Source organism: Manis pentadactyla, chromosome 2, assembly GCF_030020395.1.
Source record: "Manis pentadactyla isolate mManPen7 chromosome 2, mManPen7.hap1, whole genome shotgun sequence".
Classification (NCBI taxonomy): Eukaryota; Metazoa; Chordata; class Mammalia; order Pholidota; family Manidae; genus Manis; species Manis pentadactyla.
Window position 1 is genome coordinate 10,410,556 of NC_080020.1, and position 18,015 is coordinate 10,428,570.

General features: G+C 42.8%; 1 protein-coding gene across 4 annotated transcripts in view; it reads left to right on the plus strand.

Moving 5' to 3' along the window:
• The window catches only part of FLT3 (fms related receptor tyrosine kinase 3), a 69,999-nt gene extending 59,789 nt beyond the window's left edge, over positions 1–10,210 (plus strand). For all 4 annotated transcript variants that reach the window (XM_036917349.2, XM_036917350.2, XM_057490043.1 and 1 more), the window contains 5 exons: positions 843–965; positions 2,828–2,939; positions 3,278–3,377; positions 3,843–3,948; positions 9,644–10,210. In XM_036917349.2, the coding sequence (XP_036773244.2) occupies positions 843–965; positions 2,828–2,939; positions 3,278–3,377; positions 3,843–3,948; positions 9,644–9,766 (564 nt within the window). In that variant the 3' untranslated portion in view covers positions 9,767–10,210. The remainder of the gene's footprint in view (positions 1–842; positions 966–2,827; positions 2,940–3,277; positions 3,378–3,842; positions 3,949–9,643) is intronic.
• Positions 10,211–18,015: the final 7,805 nt, after the last annotated feature.

Genomic DNA, 18,015 nt, shown 5'->3' on the forward strand with positions numbered 1-18,015 from the left:
GCCGTATAGGAGCCTTCATTATATTTATGACTTCAGCCTCAATGGGTGAGGCAGAGACCCAAGGACTGAGATGATTGGTTGATTCCCGTGGGAAGCCCACCAGAAATACCCATGATGCCTGCTGGCTTTCCTTTTCCTTCCGTGGGTGAACTGGACGTGGGACCTGAGAGTGGACAGCACTGGATGGAGAGGAAGGCAGGCTGGGGGTTTTAGTCCCTACGGGTTTTGCTTTTATTTTTTAAGGATTGAAGAGAGCCCTTTGGGCTTTTGCTGCTCGGGCCCTGCTGCTTTTAAGATCTTCCTTTTTAGAGTTAATTTTCTTGCCAGACCCCTCGGATTAATGTCACATCACCTCTCGGGTCGGGGTCTCCTAATTCTTCTTTACTCAGCCTTCCCACACTTGTTTTTAGTTCTTTCTGAATATTTTCTTAGATTTTGACTCCATTTTATTGCCAAAGCCATTTCCAGTCAGAAAAGAGGTGATTTTCTCCACCCTCATACTGGGTGCGGAAGGACGGCTCCCTGGAACTCACTTTGGGACATCAGCCGAGGGCCTGTTGTGTCTCTTACAGCACCGTAGGCTACTGGGTTGGGTTGGTCTCCTTTCTAAGATCCCATCCCCTTTGGCTTCTGGAATGTTCCATGCGCAGCACCCACAGCAGCTGAGGAACTGGGTTGCCCTGTGTACTTGGTTTGTGTCGCACATGGTGGTGATGCGCGGTAGAGGCGAGCCATGGTGAGCTGTACGTGCCGTCATCTGTAACTCCTACTACGGAACTTGAAACGACAGGAAGGACTGACAAAATATGTAGCAAATAACAGTGCGATTTCATTCTTTGCAGTGTGTCCACAGAGACTTGGCAGCCAGGAACGTGCTCGTGACCCATGGGAAAGTGGTGAAGATTTGTGATTTTGGACTGGCTCGTGACATTATGAGTGACTCCAACTATGTTATCAGAGGCAATGTAAGGCTGCTCTGGGTTACATATTTTTATACTTAATTGTATACTGTTGTTTATAATGACAATGTTTTGTCGTTGTTCCAGTAAACATTTTTGGTTTATGGTAACATTAGAAAAATTCCTCACAGCAGTTTGCTTTCCTATGCTTAGAAGGTTTTCTGTAGCTTCAGGGAATATTCCATTTGTCATAAAAGTTGAACAAAATAGTGTCTATCCTTGGGCTAGTCAGAATAGATCAATTAGTGGCCTTTGAGGCAATCCACACTTCAAAGAAAATCTAGTTACTTGCACTTATTTCAGTTCTTAGCTATTATGGGAATAGGTAATAGTTACAATGAAACATGTAGAAAACTGTTTAACATATAAGTTGAATGTTAAATGTAAACTTTAAAAAGGCATAATATTTAAATTAAATATCAGCTAATAAATATCTGTTATCCTCTTGCTGTCATGCAGGGAGACCTGGAATATGATGCCATCTACTTGTTAAACAAAACTAAGGACAGATGTGTTATTTACAAGCAAACTAGTAGAAATACCAGATGATAATGTTGTGGGGCTGAAAGAATATGGATTTTAAGAATTACAACACTTGGATTTAGGCCCCTATTCTTCTTGCTTTTGGCGATTGCTCTCTGGGATTTCTCTCTGTTTTATTGTCCCTACTTGTGAAATAATAACAACAAATACCAAAATGATACAGCGCTTACTTACCCTGTGCTAAGCACTCTTCTACCTGCTGTATGTACATTGATTCATTTAGTCTTCAAAGTTCCCATTTGTGGGCGAGGAAATTAAGGCACAGAAACGTCACTTGCTTTGATTGCACAGCACATGGATTAGAACTTGAACAATCTGAGCCCCATGTCGGGCATAACCACTATGATAGGGTGTTTCCCTTGAGGCTGATACACTTGTAGCGTCATTGTGGGGAAAAAACAGTAAAACCCACATGAAAGCACCTGTCCTGGGCAAACATTCAATAAAGGTTAAAAATTAAATTAAACTGTATTCCCACTAGAATCAAATAATTGTCTTAGCGGATCTTAGTTTATACCTCACTCATCATAAATACAACAAATACTCCTATGTGGCTATGCAGTTTTGAACCTGCTAGCTGGTGGTCTCCTGTGTGGGAAGGTGAACTCCATTTGGGACTACAGTTAATTCCTTTAATTCATCAAATTAACCAGACTAGCCTGCTTGATTCTATCAGCTCAAAGTTTGTATAGGATTTAAAATAGGGTTTCTTTCTTGGGCTTTGATTTTGTACATGGCGAAGGGCTCCTCAACCTATGAAAAAGCAAATACTGCAAAAGTCTGTGCCTTCGGTGACCTGTCTGTCCCATGTCTTGATTCTGTTCTGAGGCTTTAGTAATTCCAAACCCCCCTTTCATGCTCCTGGAAATTATGAAAGCCACAGAAGCCAGCCTGGTGTCTTTCCTGTAGTGATGACTTACAGTCCCCTCCGCACGTTCTTGTGGATGGCATTTCCGCTGAAGTGCTTCCAAGAAATGCGTTAACAGAATAGTCCACCAGTTCCCTAGTATCCACTTACTTCTGGGCAACTAACCAGCTACGCGTCAAGGGGAAGTGAGTATCTACCCTTCAGTTTACCACATCCAAGCACAAACCTTCATTCAGGATGAGTTTTGAAAAAAAGTAGGGGTTGGTTTTTTTCAAAGGCTAATGTTCAAATGTTAATATGAAAGTGAAAAACCTCCATTTGAGGATATAATTTTCTCACTACGCATTAGGAGTGGCCCTAGGAAGAGAGCACCTTTTGTCATCTAGCTAAGAAGAGAAAAGAAGGAAGTGTTTGTAGGTGGGAAATTCACCCAGCTCTCCTCTTGGACTTTACACAGGCCCGTCTGCCTGTAAAGTGGATGGCTCCTGAAAGCTTATTTGAAGGGATCTACACAATTAAAAGTGATGTCTGGTCCTACGGAATATTACTCTGGGAGATATTCTCCCTTGGTAAGTGTTGCTGTTTTCTGAGCCCCCCGGGCACTGGTTCTGCACATTCTGCTCTCTCTGCGCTGTTCCGCCACCCTTGTCAAAGAGTGGATAACATGCCACCGGAAGTGCTCGCGGAGCTCCTAAATCTTACTTCTGTTGCAGCATGCACCCCTCTTTTTTATTTGCTGGTGTCTCTAGGTCTTACCTTCCCCACACCTGTCTCAAGAGTGGGAACCCTGACTTTTCCCAGTTGAAGCCTTGCACCAGGAAGCTCTCAACACATGTTTGTTAATTGAATGAATGAATAAACAAATAACGAGTGAATGAATGGTTACGCGCCCTACTGTTTTTCTCAGGCGTCAATCCTTACCCTGGTATTCCCGTCGACGCTAACTTCTATAAACTCATTCAGAGTGGATTTAAGATGGATCAGCCGTTTTATGCTACCGAAGGAATGTAAGTTCAAATCAGACTGTCTAGTGGCTGAAATCAGAAATTTACAGTCTGTCTAGTTCCAAATGCATAACAACAAAGGTGAAACTCCTTAATGCAAACTTCATATGATTCCTCTTAAAAAAAAATAAGAAAGAAAACTTTTCTTTTGTTTTGGGATTTCTCAACAAAGCTGAACCTTTCCTGCCCTAAGACCCTCTTACTTTCGGGTTTCAGTTCCTTTGCTTGAGGGATCCGTGAGGGCCATAGGACCCTGTGCCCTTGACTTACCGTCCACATCATATTTTTAAAAATGCCTTTCTGTCCATCATCAAATTTGTGTTCTTTCTGATATGAGGTCACAGTTTAGTAGAGTTCTTGCCACAAAACAAACACGCCTTAAATAAATGGGGCTTCATTAAGTGGAAAATGATCCATTTTCTTCATTCAGACCTCCTCATCTTGCTCCTTGCTCTGCTGTTTTCACAGATACTTTATAATGCAGTCCTGCTGGGCTTTCGACTCAAGGAAACGGCCGTCCTTCCTTAGCCTGATCTCCTTTTTAGGATGTCAGCTGACGGAGGCGGAGGAAGAGGTATGTAGCAGTACAGTACTTTGTAAGGCGTTCTTAGAAAGGAGAGCAGTAGCTCAGGACAGTCGTTGCTGATTTCCTAAGAACCAGAAGTAACAAGCTGTCTTTCTCACCACAATTTGTCTTGATTGCTCTTTAAAAGCATTAGGAGGTAAGATATATTTATTAAGTATTTTTAGGGGGGGAAAAAAGCTTTTCCTGAAAATTTCAGCCAATTGATTAAAAAATTCCGTTGACCCTTAAACGACACAGGAGTTAGGGGCACCATATGCCGTGCAGCTGAAAATCTACATGTGACTTTTTACTCTCCCCAAACTTACCTATTAATAGTCGACTGTTGACTGGAAGACTTACCGATAACAAAAATAGTCGATCAACACGTTTTTGTATGTTATATATATTATATACTATGTTCTTACAATAAAGTAAGCTAAAGAAGAGAAAATTTTTTCGAATTGTCACAAATCTCCAAAAGGTTTCCCAACATATTTATTGAAAATATGATCTGCGTACTAAATGGACCTGCACAGTTCAATCCCATGTTGTTTCAGGGTCAGTTGTAAATGCTTTTAAGCCTCTAGTGCAGAGGACTAGACAGCTGAATGAAACTTAATCCCTGACCTCCAGTAGCCACCGACCTCTCCTAATTCAAACATGAAGATTTAGTATGGAATAATCACATAACTCAATCATGTAATATAGTGGAGTAGAAAGAGCATTGCCCTGGAGTCAGAAGGGTCTCATGCCAGCTACAACTCTACATCCTAATAACGGTATGAATTAGGGCAAGTCACTTACTTCTCTGGGCCTTACCTACTCACCTGTAAAGTGGGTTGCTAAGCCAGGTGATCCTTGAGCCTTAGAAACTTCGAATTACTTTGCTGACTCTTCCCCTCATCAGTACCACCTGGCACAGTAAAGGGATCCATCCCCTCATGAGGTGAACAGAGGAGGCGACCTTGACTTCTCAATACCTACGTGCAGAGCTTGCCTCCACTGTTTGCTTCTTACATGACTTGGTTAAGCTGCTTAATCTTTTTGAGGGTCTCATTTTCCCCCTCTGAAATATGGAATTAACAAATCTTACTTCCTATTTCGTGGAATTGTAAGGAGTAAATAAGCTGTTGTATGTGAAAAAGCTCAGCACATAGAGGGCACTTAGTAATTTATCAATGAATATTAGTCAGATATGAATCTGATTCTTTAAGTGGATGGTCGGTCCTCTTTTTCTAAATTCTGAAGACTCCACATTCAATTTGGTAGTCTTTCCAGAGAACTGCGTAGATGTGTGTCCTCTCCTCCTGTTAGGATTTTGTAAAACTCACATACCAAAACTAGGTTACTGTCAGGGAATTAGGTCAAGAAAGTTGGGGAGATAGAAAGCTCACAAGGGAATGGCAGGCTGTTGAGGAGATGACCTGTAGGCAGTCGCTAACACTCTAAAAGATAAACTGGAAGAAAGGTTATAGAGAGAAGCAAGAAATGAGCTGTTGGAGTAAACAGAAAGGACTGAGCAGTTTCTACGTGTCTGGCCGTTGGGTGTGGACTCACAGAGCTGTTGTTTGAGCTAAGCTGTGAAAAATGGGTAGTGCTTTGGCCATTGGAGAATAGGAGGTTAGTAGGGTGTTCCAGGCTGGGTGAGTAATATAAATAAAGGTTCAAAGCTGAGAGAGTAGAATGGAAAATCAGTAGGTGTGGCTACAGTATAGGGTGGGTGGGGGAATCGAGGGGGGGCAAACAAGACTGCAAAGGTGGGGGCTCCATGGCTACTGAAGAGCCCCTTGGCTTGCCCCAGTCGCCTCCACTCTGCTCCCTGACCCTCTGTGATGGAAGCCTCTTTTCCCTACCAGTATCAGCACCACTGATTGCAAGCTCTAGTTTCTTTAGGTAAGTTGGTAAATAGCCTCCCCTTGGGGTAGGATGAATGCACCAAAAGCAACCTCTTACCCCTGGCTGGTGCAGTGGTAAGCCTGGGGAGTAGAGCAGAAACAGATTTCAGTCCCTACTTACCCGTGTGGCTGGGCATCTCTCAGCAAGGCTTCATCTGCACAGCCATGACAGGCCGCTCTGCCCACTGGGAGCCCGTGACCCTCCTCTGTTGCCCCTCCATCTTTTTTCTTCACTTCTCCTAAGCCAGTCATGGGTGGGAAAATAGGCTTTGCCGGCATGCCTGGGGTAATCTTCCCTGCATGCATGTGAATGGTTTCCGTAGAATCTCTTGTTTCTGCTCCATCAGGGACTAGGGAAGGAAAACGGCCCTTGGAGAACAAGTGAGAGGAGGAGGGAAACACGCAGAAAAAGTGCAGGTCAATGCTTGTAGAGACAAACACAGGCCCAGTGGTCGCAGTTAGAGCAGCGAGGTCATTGCATAATGTGCTGAGACCTTATGCAGGCAGTGATGAACCAACTAGATTTTCATAATGGACAAACATGCTTCAACATTTATCTTAAAGGTCCAGATCACTCTGTGTGGTGACGGATGTTAACCAGACTTATTGAGATCGTTTTGCAATATATACAGGTATTGAATCATTATATCATATACTGGAAACATAATGTTGTATTTCAGTTATACCTCAATAAAAAAAAAAAGAAGCAGATCAAATATTGTCTCCTCTCCAAAGGCTCCCTGATTTCCCTGGTCAGATTTCAGGCTTCTTCTTCGAGTCCCCATAACAGTTGATAAGAGACTCAGTTGTGCTGGATGATAAGTTTGCTCTACGGCTTTGTCGTTCTCATCACTAGACCTCACTTTCGGGGTCAGGGATGATGTGCCGCTCATCTTTACATCACCTGACGTAAAGTGTCCCACAGTCAGGAGTCGATCAATAACTGGCCACTAAATAAATGAATGAATGTCAGCATGAAAAGAGGTTGCAGACCACATCTGTTTTGTTCACCGTCTCATGCCCAGCTGCTGGCATGATGCTCAGCACATAGAAGCTGCTAAGCAAACATCTCTGGAAGGAAGGAAGGAGCAGAAGCATGAAAGTGAGTTTGGGAAAGCAAAGGCAAGAGACCAGAAGGAAAGACATTAGTCAAGAGGTGCGGCAGCAACAGGGATGAGCAAAGAGAGGGAGTGAACCGGGGCTGGGGCAGTGGGGCAGCGGAGGGAGGGACAGCCACCCCTCCTGTTGCATGAAAGGGGCCTGAACTTACATTGTCTCTCATACCCACATCTATATCCATGTCATATCCACATCCACATCTATACCCATATCCTATCTATATGCACATTCCCTTCCACATCTATATCTACATCTGTATCTGTATCTATATTTTAAAAGAAATGATGCCATAATTGCTTTGAAAGCAAGAGGGAGGTCTCAGTGGACCAGAAACTGTGGGAAATCCCTGAGAAAACAAAAGCAGTTAAGAAGACCAGACTGAAGGGGGATTTCCCACACGGCAGGGGAGGCCTTGAAAGAACAAGAAGGGCTTCATGGAACGTGGGAAGAGGTCTAGTGAGATTCTGCAGAAGTCCTGCAGTGGTGCAACCACACTGTTAAATAAACGTAAGAATTAAATTGAGTGTTAAAAATAGCAATGCAAAATGAAATAGCAATGGTATTTTTAAATAGTGATGTAATATGGAACCTCAGGGTCAGTGCAGAAGAGAAAAAGACCCATAGAAAACATGATCAATCCAACAAAACAGGGAGAAACAGAATTTATGGTAAGAGAACACACAAAATGGCAAGAATTGGTTAAGCCACTTAAGAAAGAAAATTTCAAAGTAAATGGAATCGTTACCATACAGGCCACATTCACTAACGTCAGGGCAGTGAAATGAGAAGTCACCAAGAGCAGTCCAAAAAGCCGCTGAAGTCATAGAGCAGGAGGGAAAACCCGAGAAATCGGGTTAGAAGAGTAGGGCTGGGGGTGGGGGTGGGGGGAAGAAATAGAAATGGACCCCAGTGACAATTGTGGCCCTAAACCCACTTCCTAGAAAACAAAAAAGAGTGGAAATAAATGACTAAATGTTCAACTCAAGCAGCTAAGAGAAAAAAAATACAAACAAGGAGAAAGGGGAGCAGGAAGAGACTGAACCAAGTAGAAGGAAGGAATTGGTAGAGAAAAAGGCAAAATTCCTTAACTGGAGGACAGAGGCAAAAGCAAAATGCTAATGAGGATCAGGAAAACCAAAGTTGTTTTTGAACTGATAGTAATAATATAGCAGCTGCCATTTTTTGAGTGTTATCACGCACTTCCCTAATATATTACCCCTAATAACTCACTTAATTCTCACATCAGTCTGAAGAAGAACATCTGTTACTACCTCTTCTGCAGATTAGTGAATTGAGGTCCAGAGAGGTTAAGTCATTTGCCCAAGGTAACACAGCAATTGTCAGACTTATGATTTGAATAGAGCAGCCTGGCTCTAGTCTAACACTGCATTTTAATGTTGTATGTTAACAAAATATTCAAGTATACCACCGGAGCACACTAACTGTAAAGAAAACAAAAAGGAGAAAGCATAAGTAACTATCACGCAAAATAAAAAAGAGAACATAACTATGGATAGAAAAACCATTTTAACAAGTATAGAAAATCTTAACGTACCTCTTTATATCGATACACTTGAAAACCTAGGGTTTCAAATGTATATGTACTGTACAATTCAAAACTTCATTTTAAAAAATCACTTAAAGAAATGGAGAGGAAGATATTAAACGGTGTGGTATATCAGAACCAGAGCCACAGCCGCCCCTGGGAGTAGAGGGAGCTGGAGGAGACGGATCAAAAACGCCAGGCTGCGGGGCTGCGTGACGGGCAGGGCGCTAAGGGAAGCTGTAAATGCAGGAAGGAGAGGAGGTTTAGAAGTCCAGGTTAGTGAACTCAGGTGTGGAGGTTCTGGCACAGGCTTCCTTAGAGGGCTAGAAGAGCAATGCTAGAAAGACACACTTGGCTCAACAGATCCGGTGGGTCACAACCAACTGCTCTGTCCACTTCACCATAAAGACGTGTCATCCTCGTTCAACGGAAGGGTACCGGCAAACTGTCATTGTGCAGGCCAGGTTCAAAGGGAGATGTTTTTTGCTTTCTGGAAGGAAAAATTAAAAGTAGGACACAGTCCAATCAGTCAACACCGTAACTGTCAAAACCAGCTAACAAAGTAAATAGTCACTAGGGGTAGAGGAAGGGGGTTCTGTCAAAGTTAAATAAAATGCACAATTCCTACATCACAAAGAGTTCTTATAAATGATAAGAAAAACATGTGTAGCCCAATATAAAAGGGCAAAGGAGATGAGCAGATTATTCACAATGAAAGGCAAATGGCCATCAAATATAGGAAAAGAGGCTCCGCTTTGCTTATCATGACATACACGCAGGTGACGAGATAAAACATGTTGCTCAGCAAAGGCTGGAGATGCGGAAGATCGTTAGTAGCCGAGAATCCGTCGCCTGACAATGAACAGATATCTTTGTGTGGCCTTTCTCTTTCTTTGTTTTTTTTTTTTTTCTGCACAGCTTTAAGATTTCTAAATTGCGATTTTATATCTAGGAGTAGAAACAATAATGAAATGAGATATTTGGTTTCTCTATTAATCAAAGGACCACTTTGCTTGTCAATTAATATGCAAAATATCCTCTAAGACCTATGCATAGTAAAAGTAATGAATTGGCAATATGGGCACATGACCTGTAAGTCTGAATCAGCTGGTTAATCAGTGTTCTATCTCTTTCCCATTTTCAGATGTATCAGAGCATGGACGGCCATGTTTCGGAACGTCCATCCATCTACCAAAACAGGCGATCTTACAGCAGAGAGGGGACCCCAGGGCTGCTCTCTCCACAGGCTCGTGTTCAAGATTCATAGAGGAGCAACTAAACCTTCAGGCCTTCCTTCCCCACCCCCTCCTGCCTTGAACAGGCTGTAGATTACCAAAACCAGATTAATTTCCTCACTAAAAGAATGTATATTCTCAACCGCTGCTTTGCTGGACTATTGCTCTAGAAGCTCTCTGTATTTACTCTCGTTTCCAAAGGAACTTTTGTAAAATCGAATCATCCTTTGCACAAGGCAGGAAGAGCTGATGATTTATTTTATTGGAGCATCTACCATCCAAAGGCCTTCTGGGGTAGGCTTGAATGAAAAATTGTGTACCTGAAGTATAGTACATTCTTGTAAATACACAAAACAAAAGCATTTTGCTAAGGAGAAGCTGATACGACTTTTTAAATCTATGTTTTAAAATATGTAACTTTTTCAGCTAGTGATATATTTTATGAATGGAAATAAACTTTCTATTATGGAAACGTCCATTACTGAATTGTTTATATGGCATATTTAGGACAAGATGTAACTGGAGGTTCTGAACCTACTGAAATGGTGTGCAATATTTTGTTTGTGGGTGTGTATTTTTTTCCTACTGAGAAGGCCTTTCTTTCATCAGATTGTTTAAAGGACCCACGACTCCCACCCCCCAGACCATGTGAAGAATGGCTGTGTTTGACTCAGTCCCCTTCACCCTTTGAGGCTTAGCCCCCTACACCCCATGGGCTTATAAATGTGGACTTGTCCTTGTTACTGCCACTGCAGTTCTTGGTGGAGAACTTGGTGCATTTCTGCCTTTTCTTTCTTCTCCTTGTCTTGTCTCCTAGTGTGGGTAAGGTCAGAGCTCTGGAGCCTCTCTGCTAGGCTGGAATTCTCTCTCCAGTCCTGCTTAGCTGTGCGACAACTGATTTTCTTTAGGTCTCAGTTTCTGCTTCTGGAAAATGGGATAATAATGGCATCCCTCTTCTACGGCTGTTGAAAGAATTAGATGAATTACATATAATGTGTGTTATCAGCTTATACATAGGCTACCTCAACATGTAAACCACTTCAATCAATGCCTGGCCCATAATTATAACTTACACTGTCCATGCACTTTTCCTTCTTGTTCACGTCCTTGGCTTTAGGCCGAGCCGCCACATACTCACAGAGCAGTAACCCCTTCTTCCTGTAACTCTTCTCCTAATCTCTCAAGCATCCAGTGTTTTCTCTCCCATCCAGCTGGAGAGCTTCCGGTGCCTACCAGCTAAAGGCAAGTGCCTCCCTGCATTCAGCCCCCACACAGCCGGGCCCCACTGCACTTCTCAGTGTCAGACTACACAACACGTGTGCATCTCGGGCATTCCCAGCCCCAGGTTTTCTTTACTCCGCCCTCCATGTACCTGGGGTGCCAGCTCGCTTTCCGCTCCCCTAGTTACAGCCCTTGCCCATTCCAGCTCCTCGAGACTGCTAGAATTCTTGCTCATGTTCCCTTTCTTGGTCTTTACAGCCAACGATGTTGTGGCTTCCCAGCTATTTTTCTACATTCACATCTCCCTCTGACACTGAACTCAGCTGAGAAAGGTTCTCTGAATTAAAGACCATGTATTTTTCATTTGGACTTTAAGTTTGAAACTAGATATGATTTATACCAAGTCAAATGCCCATCCCCCATATGTGTATACAGCCAGCACACAGTAAGTATATGTATTTACGTCTATGTTTTTTACCTATGCAAGTTATAGCATAAAATATGATCAGTGTTAAAAATTCAAACAATTTTGTGTTTTTACTTATAGTAATAAGTGAAATTTCCCCTTTCACCTAACCTGAATCCCAAAATGCTTCTTCAGGAGCAATACTGCTAAAGATCCAGATATATTTCCCCATGTACTTGTTTAAATATATTTATATTACTTACACATTTATACACTAAAACACACAGAGTCCTTTGTTTTTCACAAAAATGGAATTGCACTAGCCATATTGTCAAATGTACATTTGTTCTTCACAATGGGCCAATATTTTCCCAACTCTACTTTTTTTTGTGAGGCATTTGTTCTGAGCTAAGCATTGTGCTAAGAAGGACTAATGTATTACCTCACTTAATCTTCTCTGCTGCCTTATGAAGTACATACTAAAATTATACCAACATTTTTTCTGAGGAATTTGAAACTTAGGTTAGTAATTTGTAGTCTCCAAGCCCCTGTTAACACTTACACTTTGCGATCACTCTTAGGTTCTACAATTATTTTATTTATTTTTAATTGTGGTAAAAAAAACACATAACATAAAACTTGCGACCTTAACCATTTTTAAGTGCCCAGTTCAGTAGGGTTAAGTATATTCACATTGCTGTGAAACAGACCTCCAGAACTTTTGCATCTTGCAAATATGATGCTTTGTACCCCCTAAATAACTAACAACTTCCCTTTTCCTCTCCCCCAGCCCCTGGCAATCACCATTCTGCTTTTTTTCCTCTATGAATTTGACTAACTTCTAAGTGGAATCATACAGTATTTGTCTTTTGGTGGCTGGCTTATTTCACTTAGCATAATTTCCTCAAGGTTCATTCAAGTTGTGGCATGTGACAGTACAATATTTCTTTTCTTTTTAAGGCTGGATAATATTTCATGGTATGTGTATACCACATGTTGTTTATCCATTCACCCATCAATGGACATTTGGCTTGCTTCCACCTTTTGCCTGTTGTGACTAATGCCTCTATGAACGTGGGTGTGCAAATACCTCTTTGAGAGCCTGCTGCCTATTCTTTTGTATATATACCCAGAAATGGGATTGCTGCACCATATGGTAATTCTATTTAAAATTTTTTGTTGTGTTTATTATTTTTAAAGACTGTTTTGCAGTGATCATGTGTTTCTTTGACCATCTAGTATCAATTCCCATTTTGTTCAGTAACAGCACTGCGATTTGAGATATTACTTCCCCTTATTATAGGCAATGCCATGAAACTGTAGGCAGGGGGCTCTGCCTTCTAGCCAAGGGGAGTCCTTGACTCAAGGTAGCCTAATAAACTTCCTCTATTGTTCTGGAACTTAGTACCTTGACTGGATCCAGGCAAGGGTAAAAAAAGGAGTTGGAGCTTATTATTCAAACAGCGCCAGCCTCTGGCAAGGAGGACAAGCAGTTCTTACTGCCTGGCTCCCTGGGCTGCTTTGATCCCTCTTGTTGCCCTGTCTTTGGTCTCTAGCTTTCTTGTCACGCCTGTGAGCACGCAGTCCCCTCTCGGTGAATTCTCCTCTGATGCAGTGAGCCCGAGCCTGCCTTACCACTTACAGCCTGAGAACTTTGGTGAAAAGCCCAGCATTGACTAGTCATCTCCTCAGCTGAACTGAGGATTTCTTCTGCTTCACCTTCCCTAGAAAGTCCCCTCTGCTTGAGCTGGCTGGTGGTCTTCTTCCTAGCTTCAAGTGCCGTACTGATTTATCTTCATTGGCATACTATTCTATTACCTTCATAGGATTTGCGGGGGTAAAGTCGCAAGCGTTTGGTAAGCCCTCTAGAACTGCTTGTCAAAAACTTTTAGTGATCATAGGGAGGAAAAGAAAGTGAGTTAACATTTATAGGAATGTACTCTTCCTTCTGCCAAAGTGCTTTTAGTCAGGACAGACATACGTTCTGCATGTGGCTTCACTGGATGGAACCAGAGATATTTATGCATGGAATCATCTAAACAGCACACCCCTTGCTGTTGAAGTATTCAGGACACCAAAGAATTTGATTTCCTTGAAAATGAATATTCTCTTGTTCATGAGCTTTATAAAGATGGTATCATACTCTATGTACACTTCCAAATCCTGCTTTCTTTAAAAACAAAAATCAACACTATGCTTCTAAGATTCCCTCAAGGAGTTACATGGAGCTGAAGTTCTTTCACTTCCCTGATGGATTATGTGAATATACGACGACTACTACTCATTTTTACACTGATGACACTTAAAGTTTTTTGTGTTCAGTAAGATAATGGGTTGACAGGTGTTGGTTATATTATTTTGCTTTATAATATCACTTTCGTATATGCCAAATAGGACACTTAAAAGACAACATTCTCTGAAGGGTGGCATTTAAAAACCTCTTCGGGGAAAATGAAATTAGACTCTATTAAGCCCACAAGATCTTTCCACAGATTCAGTTTTAGTTTGGGTCAAGTTGTGTCCCTGACCTGACTGCATGTTCTTAACACATGTGGGAACACCACTTATGTGCACTGATTTTGGAACTGAGTGGCTGCGCAGGTAAACCCTGTGCCTTCCTCCAGGCCTTGTAAGAGCATCACCAGTAGGTGGCGCCCCAGGACTACTATTTTTTGATTCGCTCAGGCATCAGGCCTGACTTCATCATAGCACCCTGCCTCCGGAAAGGCAAATTTTAAGAAGCAGAATTAAAGAAAGGGTCAATCCGTTGATTGGAAGGAAAAACAACCCTCTGTAGAGGTAACTTCAATTCATTTATTCAGTATCCAGTTGTTTTTTGACTATACTAAGGACTGCGCTTTTATGTGCATTATTTGCCACAGTCTCCACATTACTGAGCAGCCTACTGTGAGATTCTTTTATAGGACCTGGTTATTACTACCCTATTCTAAACAGTGCGTACATCTGCTCAGGGAATTGACTTTCAAACTTACTCTTCTTGGGGCGCTGTCTATGCTATGCTTAGTGTTGTCTGAGCCTGGACCGGCTTCCTATACTGAAAACTGAAGAGTCTGTTTCCTAAAGATTTTTTAAGAGTAACAACCTTCCCCGCCAACCCCCCGGGGTGTGTGGCCTGCAGCAGGAAGGTGTCCTGGGTGACCTCTTGTCAAAGTCCAGCCTTTCGGTGGCCCACCTTCCTTTCTGTCCCTACTTATCCCACCACCACTTGAGTTTCTTCCCTCTCTCTCCTTAGCTCTTCATGAAGGACTTTCTCAGCAACAGATTAAGCGACTCCTCTGCTCCTCCCACTACCATTTTTGTCAAAAATACGTGACAGATCAGTATTCACATTTGTTTCTGTCTATGCCACAGTCGCCATCAGCAACAGGAAAAAAGGGTGAGGGAAGTTACCACCTAAAAAATACATATCTTCTCAGCACTTAGGAGTCCAATGTATTAAATTCAAATTATCTTATTAAGGCAGAAAAGGCTTTGATGAATTTTTTTTGTCCTAAAATATAATGCAAAATCTACCATTTTAAACACTTTTAAGCATGCAGGTCAGAGGCATTAACCACATTTGCATTGTTGTGCAACCATCAGCACCACCCCCTCCAGAACTTTTTCATTTTCTCGAACTGAAATTCTGTCCCCAAACACTAACACCCCATTTCCTCTTCCCCCCAGCCCCTGGCCACCCCCATTCTGCTCTCTGCTTTTATGAATGTGACCATTCTAGGGACCTCATGAGTGGGATCATATAGTATATGTTTTTGTAACTGGTTTATTTCAACTGTTGGAATGTCTTCAAGGTTTGCTTTGATTTCTAAAGGTTAACTTTCATTGGTAACATACTGTATATTCCAGAGCCGTGGTAAAGCCTCTGTTTGTATTATCCCATTTAACAAATTATGAAACCAAGGCTTAAGAAGGTGAAGTCACTTGCTGAGTACACAGAGGCCTGGCCTGGAGCCCCTGCCCCCTCTTCCCAGCCGCACCCGGCAGCTACCGCCGCGTGGTTCCCTGCCCACACTTTTTCTTGCTTTGTCTCAGTCCTCAATTATACGAAAGTGTTCTGGTAACAGCAAGATTATGTGAGTTCCAGCTCCCAATCTGCCTCAAATTAAAAGTGCACATGTAGAAAAGCAAATCGTTTTTCTGGTTATCTTACTGAGAAAACACTTGTGCATGAGCTCTATTCATGAAAAGCTAATGGCAGCAGCTAAAAGGAGCAGCCCCGTAAAATACTTCCACTAAAAGATGAAGTAAAAATGTGTGCCTATTTAAGCACATCTTTATATAAGTTAACTTTATAAAAGCTTTATTGACATACAATGCATATACCACACAATTTAGCTATTTGCAGTGCACAATTCAATAAATGCACTGTTTGCTTGGATGAAAATCACCTTACTTCTGACCACCTTACATTTCTCACTGATTTGATTGGTGAGCTTCACACAGGAAAACTGAAGCCCCAGAGTGCTTCTTGCCTTGAGTTGCAAAGTTCCGTGTTAGGAATTCAGGGTTTTATTTTTTGTCGATGTTGTTTCTATGCCCATGGATATTTAATTCCTTAACCTTTTGTGTCTTAAAGGTTTATATGTTAGTAGGTTATTTGGAATTTTATTATTATATGACAGATAACACAAAGTCAAAGGAGGTGCTGTTTCCAGGCTGTGCCCAAAGTGCAGTGCGGTCAGTCGGCTGGCCTTTCCCACCTGGGCCTCGGCATTTCCACGAGCAAGGAGCTTCTGCTTGCAGCTTCAGATGTCTATCTCCTGCTGCTCTCAGAGGAGCTGAGAACCCCTGAGGCTCCAAGCCCCAGGCAGGAGCCCCTTTGGGGGCGGGGACACCCTCCGTGTTCAGAGATAAGAGGAGGAAATGGTAAGAGGTCATGAGAAGGGGCGAGGGGTTGCGAGCAGTGGAATCTGGATACCCTTCTTCCTCATCTACTGCTCTACCCTCTCTTCCCACTCGCAGAGAGCCGGGACACGAGTGGGAACCAGCTTAGGCGCCTGGACAGACCAACAGTGGGGGCCCGGACAGACTACCCCCTCCCTGCCCCTCTACCTTATTCGCAGGCCAGCCCTGGGAGGGGAGGTGGGGCTGGGGGGCAGGATTGGATACTGGGCTATTAACCGGGTCTGCGGAAAAACTGTAAGGACAAGAAAAGCCCTTGTGACTCTGGTGGCAGAAGGGGAAGAAGAGAAAAGTCTGCGGTTGGTCCAATGGAGAGATTGGACACAGAAAATCCCAGCTAATACCTGCAAAGTGCTGTGCACCGGAGGCATTTTAAGCACATTGGTGTATTAATTGACTTCATCTTTGCAAAAAATCCCATGAGTTATCCCCATTTCACAGACAAACTGAAGTACAGAAAAGCTCAGTGGCTTGCGAAGCGTCATGTGGCAGGTGGCAGAGGCAGGATGGGCCTCTCCGGGGCCCGCGCTGCCCACACGGGGCTCTACTGCCCGACAGCATTGACTCTGGTCCAGGGCGCTTCCCCGTGTACGCAGTATATGATTTAGCAGTGATCTTATACAGCTTTCTTCCTACTTGAAGACAGGCCGGTAATGGTGGTACGTCCGGCACCGATTTATGCCCTTTGAAAAGCAAATTTCATCAGCTTCTTTTCAAGGGAGAAGGTCCATCAGCCATGACCCTTGGACTCAGGCTGTCAGGGTGAGACCAGGCTGGGGAATGGCGACAGAGTCAGGACAAAGTCTGTGGCTGCTGATAGATTATCATGGATGCTATCGTCACCTTCCTCTCACAGACCATCGGGCCAAATGTGATGGATTTATTCATGCTACCATGGTTGCTCTCTCCCTGAATTTTGATTCGGATGGACGCAAATGTGTACTTAGGATGACTTTTGGAAATAGGTGTGTGTTTGTCGTTCTAAAGAGAAGTGACAGCAATATCTTTCTTTAGTTTTATATCTGCTCCCTCCTTTTCTTTGACTTTATCTTCCCTGGAATTTTCGTTCTGAGTACACATGAAGGATGTTAGGGTGAAAAATTTGATCTGTGAGGTCCTTCAGTCAACTAAATGGTGTTTATTGTGAGTCTACTGTGCGTACGGTCCTAGGTGTCCAGGACAAGGAGGCAAACAAGGCGTGCTGTTCCAGACTTACGGAACTTGTTGGGACTGAGAGATGAAGTGCAAATAAATAAATAACTAGGCAAGGTGACTTCAGAGATGGACAGATATATTCAGGAAGAAAATGACACATCACATTGTTTGAGAGACAACCGAGAATGGGGCAAAATCATTCCTCATCCTGTTTAAGGTGCATTTATTAAGTACCTAATGTGTTAAGCATTGGAGATGCAGAGAAAGTAAGAAATACAACAGATGAGAAATCAAATTCCAAGTGGGATGACTCGTGAACTGTCTTTGAATTATCAGAGAAAACTTCCCCAGGATAATGTTGACATGAAAATGTTAATGACTCCAAAAGTACACCTGGTTTGAATGCTGAGAGTGAAATATGGCCCCTACTGGCTTTGACTATGGGAACAGTTCAGTGGTAAACAATGACCGCACAGAGCTCTCCACTCTTGGGATTAGAACCATAAGCCTGTGTTTGTTCATTACACAAGGATTTGGGATCCGCTTTTCCAGAGGCATTTAAAACATGCCCAGCTG